The 14,819-nt window shown below is 44.6% G+C and overlaps 1 protein-coding gene across 11 annotated transcripts in view; it reads right to left on the reverse strand.

Annotated features, from left to right (window-relative positions):
* Positions 1-14,819, reverse strand: part of DEPDC5 (DEP domain containing 5, GATOR1 subcomplex subunit) — a 40,732-nt gene that overhangs the window by 1,539 nt on the left and 24,374 nt on the right. For 5 of the 11 annotated variants that reach the window (XM_018916440.3, XM_009092262.4, XM_018916441.3 and 2 more), the window contains 10 exons: positions 12,503-12,565; positions 10,795-10,946; positions 9,957-10,034; positions 9,392-9,524; positions 8,456-8,564; positions 7,495-7,719; positions 3,467-3,636; positions 2,338-2,509; positions 1,253-1,313; positions 90-172 (listed from right to left, as the gene is read on the reverse strand). In XM_018916440.3, coding sequence (XP_018771985.1) covers positions 90-172; positions 1,253-1,313; positions 2,338-2,509; positions 3,467-3,636; positions 7,495-7,719; positions 8,456-8,564; positions 9,392-9,524; positions 9,957-10,034; positions 10,795-10,946; positions 12,503-12,565 — 1,246 coding nt within the window. Of the gene's footprint in view, positions 1-89; positions 281-1,252; positions 1,314-2,337; positions 2,510-3,466; positions 3,637-7,494; positions 7,720-8,455; positions 8,565-9,391; positions 9,525-9,956; positions 10,035-10,794; positions 10,947-12,502; positions 12,566-14,819 lie in introns of all 11 variants that reach the window. The other 6 variants (XM_018916446.3, XM_018916447.3, XM_018916445.3 and 3 more) reach the window with 3 other exon arrangements.

Consider the following 14,819-nt stretch of genomic DNA (forward strand, 5'->3'; position numbering starts at 1 on the left):
TCACTGACAAAACACAAACCACATGTAAAATGGTTCTCTTGTTTGTAATAACCTCCTCCTTGCCACAGAGCCTCCCAAATATTGCTCACCTGTGACATGGATATACTGGGGCTTGTTTTCTGCTGGGAAGTTGAATGCAGAGGCTGAATATTTATCTTGTACAAATCCAAATCTGAAGAAATAGAGACAATGGGAATTAAAGAGAGCCACTTCAGGTAGAATTCCTCAGCCAAAGGCAGGGGCACCAGAGTAAATCCTTCCACTATCCCTTTCTCACAGCCTGAAGGCAAAAGGAAAAGGGATGATGAGAGCTGAGCCTCTCCAAATATTCTCTGGCCCTGCCAGAGACAGTGTGAAAGCCTGTCACCCCACACTGCTCAGGCCTGTCACCCCACACTGCTCAGGCCTGTCCCCCCCACACTGCTCAGGCCTGTCCTGACTCGAGCTGGAAAAAGAGCAGCAGCTCCATGCAGTCTCTGACAAAATGGGGCAGCTGCACATGAGAGAGGAAAGAGCAATAGTCAAGACAGAAATTCCCTGGGCATGTTTCAAGCTGCAGCATTATTATTTTCATTATGTGCAATGTTCCATGCAGAACTTCAAGCAGCTTACCTGGCAGTCCTCTGCTGTTCATAGATACCTGTTCCTCTCCTGCTTTCTAAATAATGAAAGCTGATTTCCAAGCTAAAGTCCATTACAAAAGGCAGCCTGCTCTGTCATGAAAAACACCTCAGCATGTACACCAGGAAAGAAACTGGCAGGTCAATCACACTAAGGGATAAGGCTAGATAGTATCCAAAGCTTCCAACAATTCCTTCTTAAACTTGGCCCAACCTCCTCTGCACAGCTCCCACCCCAGTCTTCTGCCTATTGTCAATCATCAGGTGTCATCCAGCTCAAGACTGTTCTAAATACACAAGAAGGAAATAACTGCTCCTTCTCAGGAAGAATCTATCACAGTCTTTCTGCTTCTAACTTGAAACAACAGGCACTTTGCAAAGGCAAGGCTCTCCCTAGGAGGAGAGCATGGTTCCTAAGGAGTGACAGGCTGAAACAGCACAAGCTGCCCCTGGCACCCACAGAACCACCTGGGGCTTGGAGGCTGTATTTGAGTCTGTCTGTAAGCAGACTTGAGAGAGGCAGACAGCACAGAACCCAAGTGACTCAGGAGTGACTGTTCAGCACAGGCTTTCATCCCACACTGTCCAGGGAGACAGGAACTGTTTGGTCACCCACTCCACTGCAGACACACCTGTGTGCTATTGCTTCCTGGAGAAGATGCATTCTGTCCCAGTATGTTTCTGGTTCAAAGCCTGAAACAAACAGAAAAGTAACAATTATCTAGGAAAGCTACTTTATTTCCTTCCTTTTAAAGACTTCAGTTTTCCTCAGGAGACCTCAGTGCACTCCTTTTTTCCCCCTAGCCATCTCTTTCAGTCACACTTTTTTGTCAGCTGTCTCAGAGATGTGTCTTGTGCACTCCAGCAGCAGACTCATATCTGAATTTAATATTTGTGTCTCTTGAGATGAAGGAGAGGAACATAAAGCGGGGTGTGGGAGGGGGCAAGGAAGAAGAGTGGGCTGCTGTGTATCACAAGAGTGCTCTGAAAATATTTAATTCAGTCAGCTAGGCTATGCTGACCTCACAGCATATGGATTTGTCTCATTTGTTGTACAGTTACACCTGGACACTGAGTCAAGGGTTAATGAAAATATCTCATTTACTTTGTTAAAACAGAGCCTTTTGCTAATTGTCCCTCTCATGATGCAATTGTGCCCTTCTCTGCATGGGGACAGGTCTCTGATCTTGTGGTTCCACCTGAGGTTTACCACAACAGGCTCACTGGAAAGGGCGAGGTCACATTGCAGAAAAGGAGATTGCAGTTCTCTGCTTAATCTCATGTGCAAACACTGTAACCATTAAAGTAACCATAGCAACAACAAAAGAAGGATGGCAGTGGTGAAAGCCCAATCCTTAGGAGGAGGAGAATAAACAAATGCAAGATGCAAATGCAGAGCAGCTGTGGGTCTACCAGCAAAACAGACACATGAGTCTGTCGAACACAACAGCTACTGGATATGGGTATGAAAGGGCACAGGGCAAGCATCACTGGGGAGACCACCCTTCCTGTGTGTTGGTGCTTCCTCTGCCCACAATCAGCCTGCCAGCACAGCTTCCTTCAGCACCTCCTTCCTGAGGGGCTGCTGACCTGCAAAAACATCTCCTTCAGCCACCTAAGGCTGGCTGGTAAAGGAGCTGCTTTATGTCAGCTCTGCACCAACAGCGACCTGTTTGCACAAAGTACCCAGAGGGGTACAAGAAAGTGCATTTCTTACCATCAAACAAATGCTCACTGCCCTCCTTCAGCAAGCAGCTCACGTTGAGTGGGATGAAGAGCTGGGCTCGGAGTGGGTCCCCATACAGGTAACTGGGCAAGGCAAAGGGGCCTTCCAGCACTGGGACCAGCAGGAACCCACAGGAGGTGGCCTTCCTGTGCCAGCCCTGAACCTGAGCAGAAATTCACACAATGAATCACTGCACACATGCCAGCTGACGAAGGGCACTTATGTGCATAAGAGCAACTCATTCCCCAAGAATAGATCAGACATGCTCAATTCTCCCTGGGCTCAGCCTGCTCGGCATGGCAGGCACACCAACGTCCTTGCAAGCAAAGCAGTACGAGCACAAGACATCAGGCTTTCCTTTTTCTGAAGTGCTCATCAATCAGAAAGCACTTTAAAATAGGACATTTTTCAGGAACTGATTCAGCCTACTTATCACCAGTGGCTAAACACTTCTGCTTTACTGGAACAGTGCAATTGATTTTAAATAAAAGCAAATCAGACTACCTAGTGCTGTCTGGCTGGGTGGGGTAAAACCTGGTGTTAAACAGTTTGAGTTTTACAGAAGCTACATTGGGGGGGGGGAAATCTAAAAATGAAATCTAAAAATTTTATCTCAAAATTAAAAAGTGACATGTTTTCATTTCAAAATGTTTTCAGCACGTTAAAAAAAACCTAAAACATTCCTGAGCAGGAAAAACACATTGCCTGGAAAAGCCCTGTTATGAAAGCAATTCCACTGAGATTTAAAGTTTTAAGGTTTGGGGATAGAAGGAATGTAATGTGAAACAGATTTTTTTTCCAAAGACTTGGCTCAGGGCTTAAAATTTGCCTAAGGGGGACTTAAATTTATCACCTTGACCTGTGTTGATCTCTGCATACTGTGCATAAAACCCACTGAAAGCAGAACACACTCAGGCAGACAGAATGACTAGAGCTGGTGTGACAAATGCTGACCAGATGCAGCAACACTAACAACCACCAGGGAAATTACTTATGGAAATAAAGGCAGATCAAGCCACTGTCTCTCTCCCTGAGACTTCCTAACACAATGTCCCCACTTGTCTAAGGGACGCAGAGGCCAGACAGGCACTTCAGGCTGTCCAGAGCAGCAGGATCTCACCATCTCAAAGAGAACAGCTGCAGTCACTGCCATCCAGTGTAACTTGATCTCAAAGGCAGCGTTCAGGGAGAAGTTGCCGTGGTAATAGCAGCTGCACCACTCCAGCCGGTCCGTGCGGTTGTTCACATCCACGTCCAGCGTCACCGTGCGCTGCTCGGGCACCGTGGCAGCTGGGCAGCCAAGGGACAGCAGAGTGCACAAGGGCCATTACAGAGAAGGTGGCAAACAGCATAAGGAGAACAAAAGAACCGAGATCAGTCATTTGAAATTAATCTGTCCTCCCATTCCTCCCCAGGTGTTTTTGGGCTGGCAGAAAAGTCCCAGAATGCGGCTCATCCAGATGACAAAAGACAAAAATCCTGAAGTGTTTCTCTTGTCAGGGCTATGTGCTACAGAATCACCTCCCCAAGCAGTCAAAAGACATTTCAGCTGCAGTAAGCAGAGAGAACCAAGAACCCAGCAGTTAATCAACAGGCAACTGGTGCCATAATTATGCATGGCTAGACAACACCAGCTTCTTCATGCTCAAAACATTGCAAATATTTCTATATGCCTCCACCAGAAATCACAACAGGGTGCTGTTACATGGGGCAGGAGCATTCCAGGACTTTCCACAGCTAAAGGAGATTAGAAGTTAAACTTCTTGTTTCTTTAATCCCATATCAATATCCCACATTACCACACTGTTGACATGAAGTGCACATCCAACACTTTCTGTAAAAGCACAAAGAGTCAGCCAAGACATGCAGCAGCATTCTGACCACTGCAACAGCTCCTGGTGCTTTGCAGTAAGGGCTGGGACAGTGCCCAAGATCCAGCTCCCTTTGTGCCCCACACCCCAGCATCCCTCAGGTGACAGAAACCCTCAGGTACCAGGCAGCAGAGGGAGAGAAGCACAGCAGTGGAAGTGACCTGGCTGGTGTCACACACAGGACTGCAAGGCTGGGAACAGAACCCAGATGTCCTGACTTGGAGACCAAAGTCCTGCTATGAAACACACCATCATCATCACCTTTTCTTTCGACAAATACATAATTTAACATTTCTGTAATGTTAAAAATCGATATAAAACAATGGGCTGCAAGGTTTCTATGGGAAAACCTCTGCCTTTTTTATTACTGCGTGCATGAATAGAGATAACTGTGTGTTATCACTTCCTGAAGTAGATGTGCACCCCTTGATAGGGTCAGCTTTTAAATTCTTATAATTTGATGGCTTGATGCTATTTTAAAAACAAAAAAACAACCTGAAATCCTTCCTCAAGGTAGATGGAAAGTTCCCACCTTCACTGCTACTGCAAGTTACCTGGAGGCACTTTCAAGGTTATAAGGAAACCCTTTACATTGCTACGACTGCAGTGTAGAACACGAAAAATAAAAACACAACAAAAATGAAAGAGCATCACGCAGTTTTGTTTCATAAATAAATCCCATTTTTGTCTTTGGGAAATGTGTCATTTGCAGTTTCTCAGCTGATCTGGTATTGTCAGACCAACACTGTGAGAGTTTATTTTTCAGGCTCCTTTGGGATATTGTGAATACCATACTTGTGGTCAGGAGGTCATGGTGCCAAATTTGTAACAAAGTGTGTTGGGAACAACATCCTGGAAGCTGTGAAACCAAAGCAGCTCAGTCAGGTAGGTGCTGGTCATTAGCCAAGAGGTCAGTGAGAACAGCACAGCCCAGTGTGCCCAAGCTAGCACACTGTGAAGAATGAGCTCCCTGCTCCCTTACACTGTTGCTTTTCCCAGAGAGTGCAGACCCCCTGGTAGGGCTGGACTGTCTCTCTGCCTTGTCTGCAGCTGCAGCTCACAGGCAAAGCCAGAGGAAACCAGTCCAACAAGGTGAGCTAATCAAAAATACATTAAACACTGATGAGAAATGTCCATGTGTCTGAATTCAGAAGCTTCTGATTAAAACCAACTCGTTTTAATAGAATATACTCTGGCTTCCATAGGTCAGACTTTAAGAGGACTCACCTGCTTCCCAATTGTCTTCTACTAGTGAGTATTTTACTAATGATTTACTAAGCAAATCGGAGAGGAGCAGGCAGGTTATTCTCCAGTCACAGACTCCACTACATACATGACTACAGTTGCTAGAGCATGCACTGCTACAAATCAAAGGGACAAGATTAGCTGTATCACAGGTCAGACTTCCACTGGGAAGGGAAAGGGGACAGTCACTGGGCAGGTGACTGGGAAATTGGGAGGGATAAAGATTTGAGAGATACATGGAGCTTGTTCCAGAGCTCCCAATGCTTGCATGCAATTTTATGTCACAGCCTGACATTTAGGGAAGGTGGGGAGGGGAAGAAATAAAAACCACAACCTAATCAAGACCAAGAGAGGAACAAATGAAGTCACGTGGACCAGAGGTCATCTGGGTTTAGTAAAGCTCTTTACCTCAGATGAACTGCTGAAGTTTTTTTGGAATACTGTTTAGAAGAGGGACAGCACAGAAGCATCATTTAAAGCAGTTCCTTTGGAAGAAAAAAACTTCCACGCTCAATTTTTCTACAAGAAACTATAATTCCTGGAAAACCCAGACTGCATAAGAGCAATCTGAAGGCATTTATCACTCATTCAAGGGCTGCAAATTAGTTAAATAGTGAAATGGACATAATCCCAACTGAAAGGAAAAGGAGAGCTACTCAGGTGTGTAATAGCCACATGCTGCAGAAATACACTCTGTTCCTGGCTGGTGTTAAATGAAAGGTGAGGGGGACACTGAGGCACACTTGTACTCATCCCCAGGGGGGCAGGCCTGCTGAGTCTCAGTCTTCTCAGCTCACAAGAGAGCACAGACAGAGGAATGGGAACTGGTTTTCTCAGGCTAAATAGTGACTAAGATCAAACCATGAAGAGGATCTGGCCCCAGTGTCTCCAGCCTCCACAATACTTTCATGCCAGCCAGTTCAGGCTTCAGCTCTAGCCAGCCACCGAGCTAATGAGGTTGGATACCAGCCAAGGCAACAGATTTATCATGTGACAGGGAAAATAACCTGCATATGCTGACTTCAGGGTATTAACCATTAGTTCAGACTTCCTATCCTTAATGCTTTTGGATTTCTGATGCTGTTCCTCTTCAAACAAGGCTCTCAGAAATACACAAGAATTACTGTGACTTCAGGTTTAAGAGATACTACACCTGCAGTAAGGCACTTGTCTTCAGAAGGTTAAATATACACAACAGGAGAAAAGCAAATTTTTTCTTTTTATCCTTAATTGCTAGCCTTTAACAGATGTATCTAAATAAACCTGAAGCTGCAGTTCCATAGCAATGATTTTTCTTTTAAACAAGGAAAGGAGAACAAAAGCAAGTGACTCAGGCTGGCCTGGAAATGGAACAAGAAGCTGACAAAGCAATGGGGTCAGTCACGCAGCCAGTGTGTTTCATGGGCTGTTAGAGCAGTCAGGGTTACTCTCCACACATTAGAGAACATTAGATACTAATGGGACCTTGCCCAGCAGCAAGGCCTTCCTACTGCTTCCATACACAGGGACCATGTGCAGCTGGGCTGCACAGACTCACTAATGCAAGGAGTCTGGTTCAGATTAGCTAGAAAGCCTCCAGCACATCACAGAAAACTTCTAACACATCTGGACCTCACTGTGGCTTTTGCCCCTAGGAAGCAATTTGATATGTAACTTTAAGAACAGTTTGGTTGCTTTGCTGTTCTCACAACTTAGCCCTCCATACTCCTCACAGGTTGTGAACAGTCTCTCTGGATTTGCAAGCAGACAAAGTATCTTCCTCCCCAAATTCTAGAGGTTCAGGAAGAAGGAATATTTTAAGAAATACTTTTAAATGTATTCCAGTAGTCAGAAGTAAAAAGTTTCCTGCCCAGCCAGTGAAACACACCTCCAGCATATGAGAGCGAGTCCACGTGCAAGACACTGGAAGGCCAGCATGAAATTTGCAGCTCGATTGCTGGTCCACGTGAGATCATCCCCTTGGCTGGCTGCTCTTCCCCTTTCAAACTATCCCCTTGAACTTCCCCAGCTGTCACCTGTGCTGTGCATCTACCTAAGAGTGCAGCTGCCTGGCTCCGTCCTCCGAAACTGCGGCTAAAGGAACTGTGCCTACTTGCATAGGAGGCGGGGCGGCTGGGCAGCCAGGGCAGCAGGAACGCCGGGATCTCCGAGTGCAGCAGCTCTTCTGCCACAAAGGCCACCTCAAACCATTTCCTCTGGAAGGCTGAGAAGTCATCCATGGCAGCTGTGTGCCACATGGCAGGCTGTTGCAGCCCCACTGCAAGAGGGGAAGGGAAGTTTGGTTAGAAACAAGTGTGTCATGGACATATTTTATTAAAAATCCTTTTGCTAGGATTTTTTCTCCTGAGAAGCTGAGAGGCCTCAGAAGCAAAATGCAAACAATAATTCTCTGCTGCTGTGGAATGCAACAGGTGGATCTGTGATTGGTCTCATGTGGTTGTTTTTAATTAATGGCCAATCAGAGTCCAGTTGGCTCGGACTCTCTGGTCAGTCACAAGATTTTATTATCATTCCATCCCTTTCTATTGCTTGCTAGCCTTCTGATAAAAACCTTTCTGCTATTCTTTTAGTATAGTTTCAATATACTATAATATATACTATATATATATATTTATAAAATATACTATATATATATTATTTACTACACTTTTCTTTTAATATAATATATATCATAAAATAATAAAGCATGGAGTCAAGATTCTCATCTCTTTCCTCGTCCTGGGACCCCTGTGAACACGACCACACAAGAGGACAAGGCTCAGCCAGAAAAGTAGCTCTTGATGAAAAAGAGGCAGGATAAAAATTACTTTATGTTTTCTGCTATTCTTTTTTTTTTCCCCTTAATTAAAAAGGCCAAATTTCATAGACTCTTGAGATCAGTGGTTTTGGTTGCTCCCAAGATGCATTCCTGCTGCAGCAGCCCTAAGAATCAAGAAGAGCCTAGTGATTATGCAAAGGGATAGTGAGCAAAGTCTTGTAATAACAATGCTGACCTCGGTCTGGTTCTTTGTCCACAACAATCTTGTAAAAATAAAAGCCATAAATAAAGGTTCTTAAAGCTTCTCCAGATGCATGGACAATAAGCTGCTCTTCTAACATTTTCTGAACAAGAAAAAGAAAGAACAGAGCAAACATGATAAAGAAATCACTCTTCCAATTACATAAAAAGGTTGCTAGAGAACATTAGGAAGTAATTTTCTTTTCCTTGGCATCTTTTGTCCAGACATGTGCCTAACAAGAATACCAGCACAGTTATCTCTTCATATTCAATAAATGTAGCAGTTTCTTTTCTCCCTCAGAAATTACATTTGACCTTTCTACAGATGTCTGTCTTCCTCTCATACCCTGCTCTGGTTTTATAGATGGATTCATAGAAGGTAAGAGTTTGGAAGCATTCTAAGCTCTCTGTTAATTGATATGGGATCTCAGCAGAGGAATGAACTCCAGAACATTTCCAACCTTCTGCCCCTGACACAGTTCAATACAGAAAAATCCCTTGATGAATACAAGCAGTGTTCCTGCATAAAGTGTGTCTGCTTCAGAGCTGAAAGGTCATATGCTGGTTTCATTACAACTTTATTAACTAATTATCAGAAAGGAAAACCAAATCACAGCCCAGTGCCTTGATTCCAACAAAATGCAGAGCACTTGGTGAGTGCCAGCTAATTGGAGGTTACCAACAGAACCATCATCATATAAGTAGAAAAAAATATGTATTACTAGTGAAGATTATGTTGCTGTTTTGTGATAGAAAATCCAAAAAATGTCATCACTACCTCGTATTCTGTTGAGCACTGTTTTCAATGCTCATCCATAAGAGGATTTTAATAAGTAACAGAAGTTATTGCTATGCTTTGCTCTAAAACTTTGCTTTCTTCCCAGAGTGAGGCATTTCTGGCCCTCCACATGCTCCTGGATAGTTTCCTTACCTGCATGATGTCAATGGCCATGGCCTGGGTGTGCACCCCTTCCACGTTATTCACCAGCCAGTGCACAACTTCTGCACTGATGAAGCAGTAGGGGGAGAGCCCCTTCTGTTCAGAGAGCAGCTGGATCCCTGTGCTGAAGCACAGCAAGTCACACGTGTTAACACAGGCTGAGAGCTCTTTTAGGCAACAAAGACAAAAATCACTGCTGGGGCAAAGACAAAAAGGGAGAGAGAGGATAGAATACAGGACAGGAAATGGCCAGTGCCCCTGGAGTGATGTCTCATTGGCTTTTGGTAACAAGATGAAGAGCTGCCATTGACAGCACTCTAATGACTTACTGGGAATTCTTGATTTGACAAGGTTCTGGGACTCTAATAATTGAAGCCTTTGCTTGTATCTCAATTTCTATAAAATTCCTTAGGAGACAGTCTGGAACTGAATAACAAAATGAAGTTTAAAACTCTTCAACAGCTGACATGGGGCTCTCCTTTGGCTGACTCCACTTCTCATGTCCTCTTATTAAGCATCTCATCACATGTTAAGCACATTTATATTAAAAACTTACGTGGGGTGTTTCATGGCTTCAAGAATCTCTACCAAAGTGGAGGAGGAAGTCAGAGCACTTGCTGAACACTGCTGAGAGCTGGGCAGCAAAAAGAAACACATTCAGAAATCAAGGAAGCTGCTAGATTTGTTCAAATATATACATTGAAGAAAATTGACTTTGCCACATTTATTTCCTTTTCCATCTCGAGCACAACTAAAAGCATCAGATGAGCATTTCCCTCCTGAGCTCACCAGGACATTTCTACATGGACCCAATGCAAATGTGTCACATCCAGCTGTACTCAGCAGCAATTGAGAACAAACATTTTGAAGTTGGCTAATTATTTTTTTACTGTAATATACAACCACAGGAAACAGGTGCTAAGAAAGTTTATTTTCAACACTGCTTCCTCCTCAGGAAGAACCTCTTGGATTTCATCAACCTTCCAGGTTAGAACCTCTTGGATTTCTTCAACCTACTCGATCCAATTAGACCTGCAGCCCCCCCACCCCTTGCCAAAACAGACAAGATGTCAATTCAAAGCCTGGTTTCCTACTAGCAGATTTCAGAAATGGAATTTCTTCATTTTTTGAAGAATGAAGCTCTTCTTGTGGGTGGAAAAAAACCAGGCCTTGTGTTCACTTAATTCTGGAAAACTGGGTTGCAGGGCTTATTTTACTACCACTCTGTCTGCACGTGGAAATGCTGCAGCAAGGTCTTGTGACAAGTGCCTGCTCGTGCTGACAGGCACAGCACAGCCTGTTCCCAGCTCCTGCTTTAAGTGCCCATTCCCTGACAGCAGCAAGGGGCTGGAATTGAACAGCTCTGCAGTTCAGCACTGCTGTGCCTCTCCTACCTGCCCTCTGCAGCACCAGCTGTGCTGTATCCTGGCTCTGCAGCATTCTGGGTGCTCCCCAGGGCCTGGGTGCTGCCCCTGTCAGGGACCTGCCCCGAGGGTAGCAAGGTGCTGCCATCTGAGGTTGCAGGAACTGATTGATCAATAGAGACCTGGGAGGAGCAAACACAGCAACATTTCCCAATTTCTCTGTGAATTCACCATGCAAGCCATTTCCCATCTTCTCCCCTCCCCACATCATCCGTGCCTCAGCCCAAGTTAGTCAACAACAAGCAAAGCTCTAAGGAAGCACAGGCATATGCAGAAGGGATAAATACAGTCTTACTTTGTCATCACTAGAGAGCTCCTGACAAACAACAAATTCAGACCCAAATAAACATGAGGATCACCAACCCAGCAACAATTGCATTGAGAGAACTACTGGCAAACCAGCAGCACCAGTCCAACCCTGACATTTTCAACCCAAGGAGATAATTATGATTATAAACACACAACAGGACACTTTATCACTATGGAAAGGTAGTAAGCATTTACCAAATACAGTTTCAAGTCTAACTCTCAAAAATATGCAAATGTATCACACGAATTCAAGTTTCATAATGCTCAAAAAAAAAAACCCAGCTCATCTTCCCTCCTTTCTCAGGGCAGTATGAGAAGGCTGGTTGACACCCACCCACACCTATGTCACCAAGACAACAGGAACACTTTCCTCCCTCAGGAACACTCGCACTATTCCAATGGTAGACTGAATAGTTCACAAAATTACCATAAAATCATTTCAGAAAGAGCATGAATGCTGGAGGATTCAGCTAAGTACAGGCTGTAATTGCCATCTGTCATTAACACGTATGGTTGAGTAAAGGCACATTATATAAAAGCTGGAGAGGTGGGGGAGAGAACACGCACGGCAGAGGAACTCGAACTCAAGCTGGTGTAAACATGGGGGCTGCTCTGCCGTGCTGAATCCACAGCACACACACAGCTAAAAATCACAAAGCTGGTAGCTTGACTTAGGTCTGACTATCAGAAGTCCTTTATTTATGCCATTTCTCACACCCCAAAAATCTTTAATGGCAGATGTCCCTTTTTGGGCAGCCAAAACCAGCAGATGCTCCAGGGTCAACTCTTCAGTGCCCACAACCAACAAAAGCCTCTCTCCCTCCCCAGGGCTCACTTCAAGCAGCATTTCCTATGGCCACAGTGTTACTGCCAATTCCTAACTGGTGATAAGTGGACAAATGACTTCAGTCACAAGGACTCTTTTAAACCAAGAGGGTACTATATATTTTCAGCCTCAGTTACTCAGGAATCCAAGGAGACAACTTGACTTGGATATCTCCAGAGTCACCTGTCAAACACCACAGAAGAAATTTAGCCAAGAACCAGACAAGTGAGCTGTTGCCATTTTGTTCAGTGAGGGAAGATGGAAAACAAGCACTTACTAAAAAACAAAAGGAGCAGCTTTAGTAGTTGACAAGACAGGACTGCAAAGGACAGTGAGACAGGGCACATGAACATCCAAAACACAGCACAGACATTGAACAGTGGAAAAAAATGCTTGCATCTGCCACTTTGTTCTGCCAGTGCTGTACATCTCAGTCTCAATGGAAAACCAACACAGGTTCCCAGTGTGTTAAGCTCAGGACACAAATGCTGTGCATCACCTCAATCCAAAGGCAGAGATGACAAGAACCCATTGCAAACTGACCTGGGAGTAGAAGGCTGAAGCTGTGCGAGGGCTGCGAACAAAGTCCATAAAGAAGGCCCCATCCTGAAGGCATCAGAGGAAGTAGGCCCATTAATGGCAACAGCAACAGGAACAAGGAGTTCAAGAAAAGCAAATACAAGGTTGTGCAAGTATGAAATGACCACGGAGAGAAAGTATGAGGAGAATGCAAACCCCAGACCCAGAAGGTCAGATGCAGCAGAATGCACAGCATCAGGAATTACTCACACATATCTTTACTTTCTCTCTCTGTAACAAGACATTGCTCTTCCTTGGCACAGATGCATTCCCAAAATTTTTAAACCCACACTGATCAGAAGCCAATTGGAACTGCAGCCTTCCCTCCATACTTCAAAGGAGAAAGCCCTGAGCTCTGAAGTATGGGGGCTTCCATCCCAAATACAAAACTGAAATACAGAAGCCACAGGTATAATGACAAATATCCAAAGGAGGACAGGGTTTTATTCTAATCTTTAGACATTCAAATGATAAAGAAGGAGAGGCAAAGGAGCTCTTTTCAGGAAGCACCCTCTTCCTCTTACATGCAGGTCTGGTATGGTGCAAAGGAGAGGGAAGAAAAACTCATCACAAAGATCCTTCCAACACTGTGTTTAATACTTCATGCAAAATTGAACAGACACTGCCTGTGCTATGCTCCTGCCTACTGACAAACCCCAGTGAATTCATCCCCAGCTGCTATTCAAAGATGTGTCACGATTCTCTTATCACACAAGACAATGTAGTGGAACTCATCTAGATTTTCATTCCCTATCTGCAATTCTTTATTCTGTTCCCTTGGCAAAATATTTTTGTCTAGCCTGCAGTTAAGATGATGCTTACCTTGGTACATACATATAAAACAGTTTCTGGGAAGAATCAGTGCCAGGGTTACCTGACTGGCAATTTACATTGTGCAGAAGCAGAGCCAAGTGCCCTGGATCCATAAGGGCAAAGACTTCCCAAAAAGAGCACAGATCAAGTGAACTCACTGGGTTAAAACCACAGTGTTGCCCAGTAACTGGCTCAAGTGACTTGTCAATTCTACCCTGAAACAAAGTGATGCAAAGCCAGTGGCTCAGTTTTCATCTGGAATGACTCAAGCACTGAAGGGCATCCTAGAAAAGCACTTGCTCCCTTGGCTGCTGGCAGAGCTCACAGCTGTGATAATTTGTCAATTCTCTGGCTGCAAGTGTGTGGAAAGCCAGAGCTCCCTGTGCTGAGGAGCCCTGCAGGGGCTGTGACACGAGGCACACGCTGGCTCTGTTCCCAAGTGAGCACAATGCTGCCTGCCCACTGGCATCTTTCCAACAGGCATAAGCCATCAATCAGGAGATTGCAATTGCTTATCTCCCAGTCCCTGTGTGTAAATATTTACTGGAGTGTTTACTGCTGCAGCATGAAAGGCCTTCAGTTGATAACACTCTCTTCCAGAGTCTCCAGTCAGCCTCACAGAGAGGCTTTTGGATATGACTTTTAACATTCCTCACAATGGCATTTTCTGGTAGCACAAAGTCTGCTGGTTTGGTCCCAGCCACTCCAGGGAAGCCCACTGGCCCTCTTGCCCCTCCTGCCACACAGAACAACTGGACACAACATTCTTCTCTCCTGTTTCTCACATGGAATTTCCACCAGTTTTACTGGCAGAGAGGGACATTTAAGATTTCTGTATTTCAAGAGAAGCTGATTTTTCAAAATGGTAGAAGAGAAGGATGCAAAGCCTGAATTATGATGTGGAAGTTTGCACACACACCTCGAGTCAGTTTGAGCACCTGCTGTTTGCAGGCCTAGCACACCCTGCTCCAGACTCTCATCTGTGCTCTCCAAACACTGATACTACAAGTAAATGTCAGTACTAAGATGATCACAGTTGCTGTATCACTTCAACTTTCCATATCTAGGTCTCCAGGATAACACAATACTTGTTCCTGGTGGTGGCACAGAACAGTGGATGTAGAAACATTAGATGCTTAGAGAAAAATGCTGAAGGAAGTGTTGATAGTGGTGAATCTGAGAACTTTTTCTTTACAATATTTGAACTGTTAAACCCAAAGACAGGTCCTCTAGCTTTATTCAGTTCCTTGTAACTTCAGTTGAAAGACCTTCATGTCAGAACACAGAAAAATAATCCAATATTTCTGGTTGGACTTGGAGGCAGAGTTCCTGCTCTCTTGGGTCTCACAGGACAGCTGACAGAAAAGCTGAGGGATAGCACAGTCTTTTCTTTAAGTGCCTCAAGAGAGCTCCAGGAAGATCACTTTCTCCAGCCTGGAGTCCAGCCAGTGGAGGAATGACACCTAAA

This window comes from Serinus canaria, chromosome 15, assembly GCF_022539315.1.
Source record: "Serinus canaria isolate serCan28SL12 chromosome 15, serCan2020, whole genome shotgun sequence".
NCBI classification, from domain to species: Eukaryota; Metazoa; Chordata; class Aves; order Passeriformes; family Fringillidae; genus Serinus; species Serinus canaria.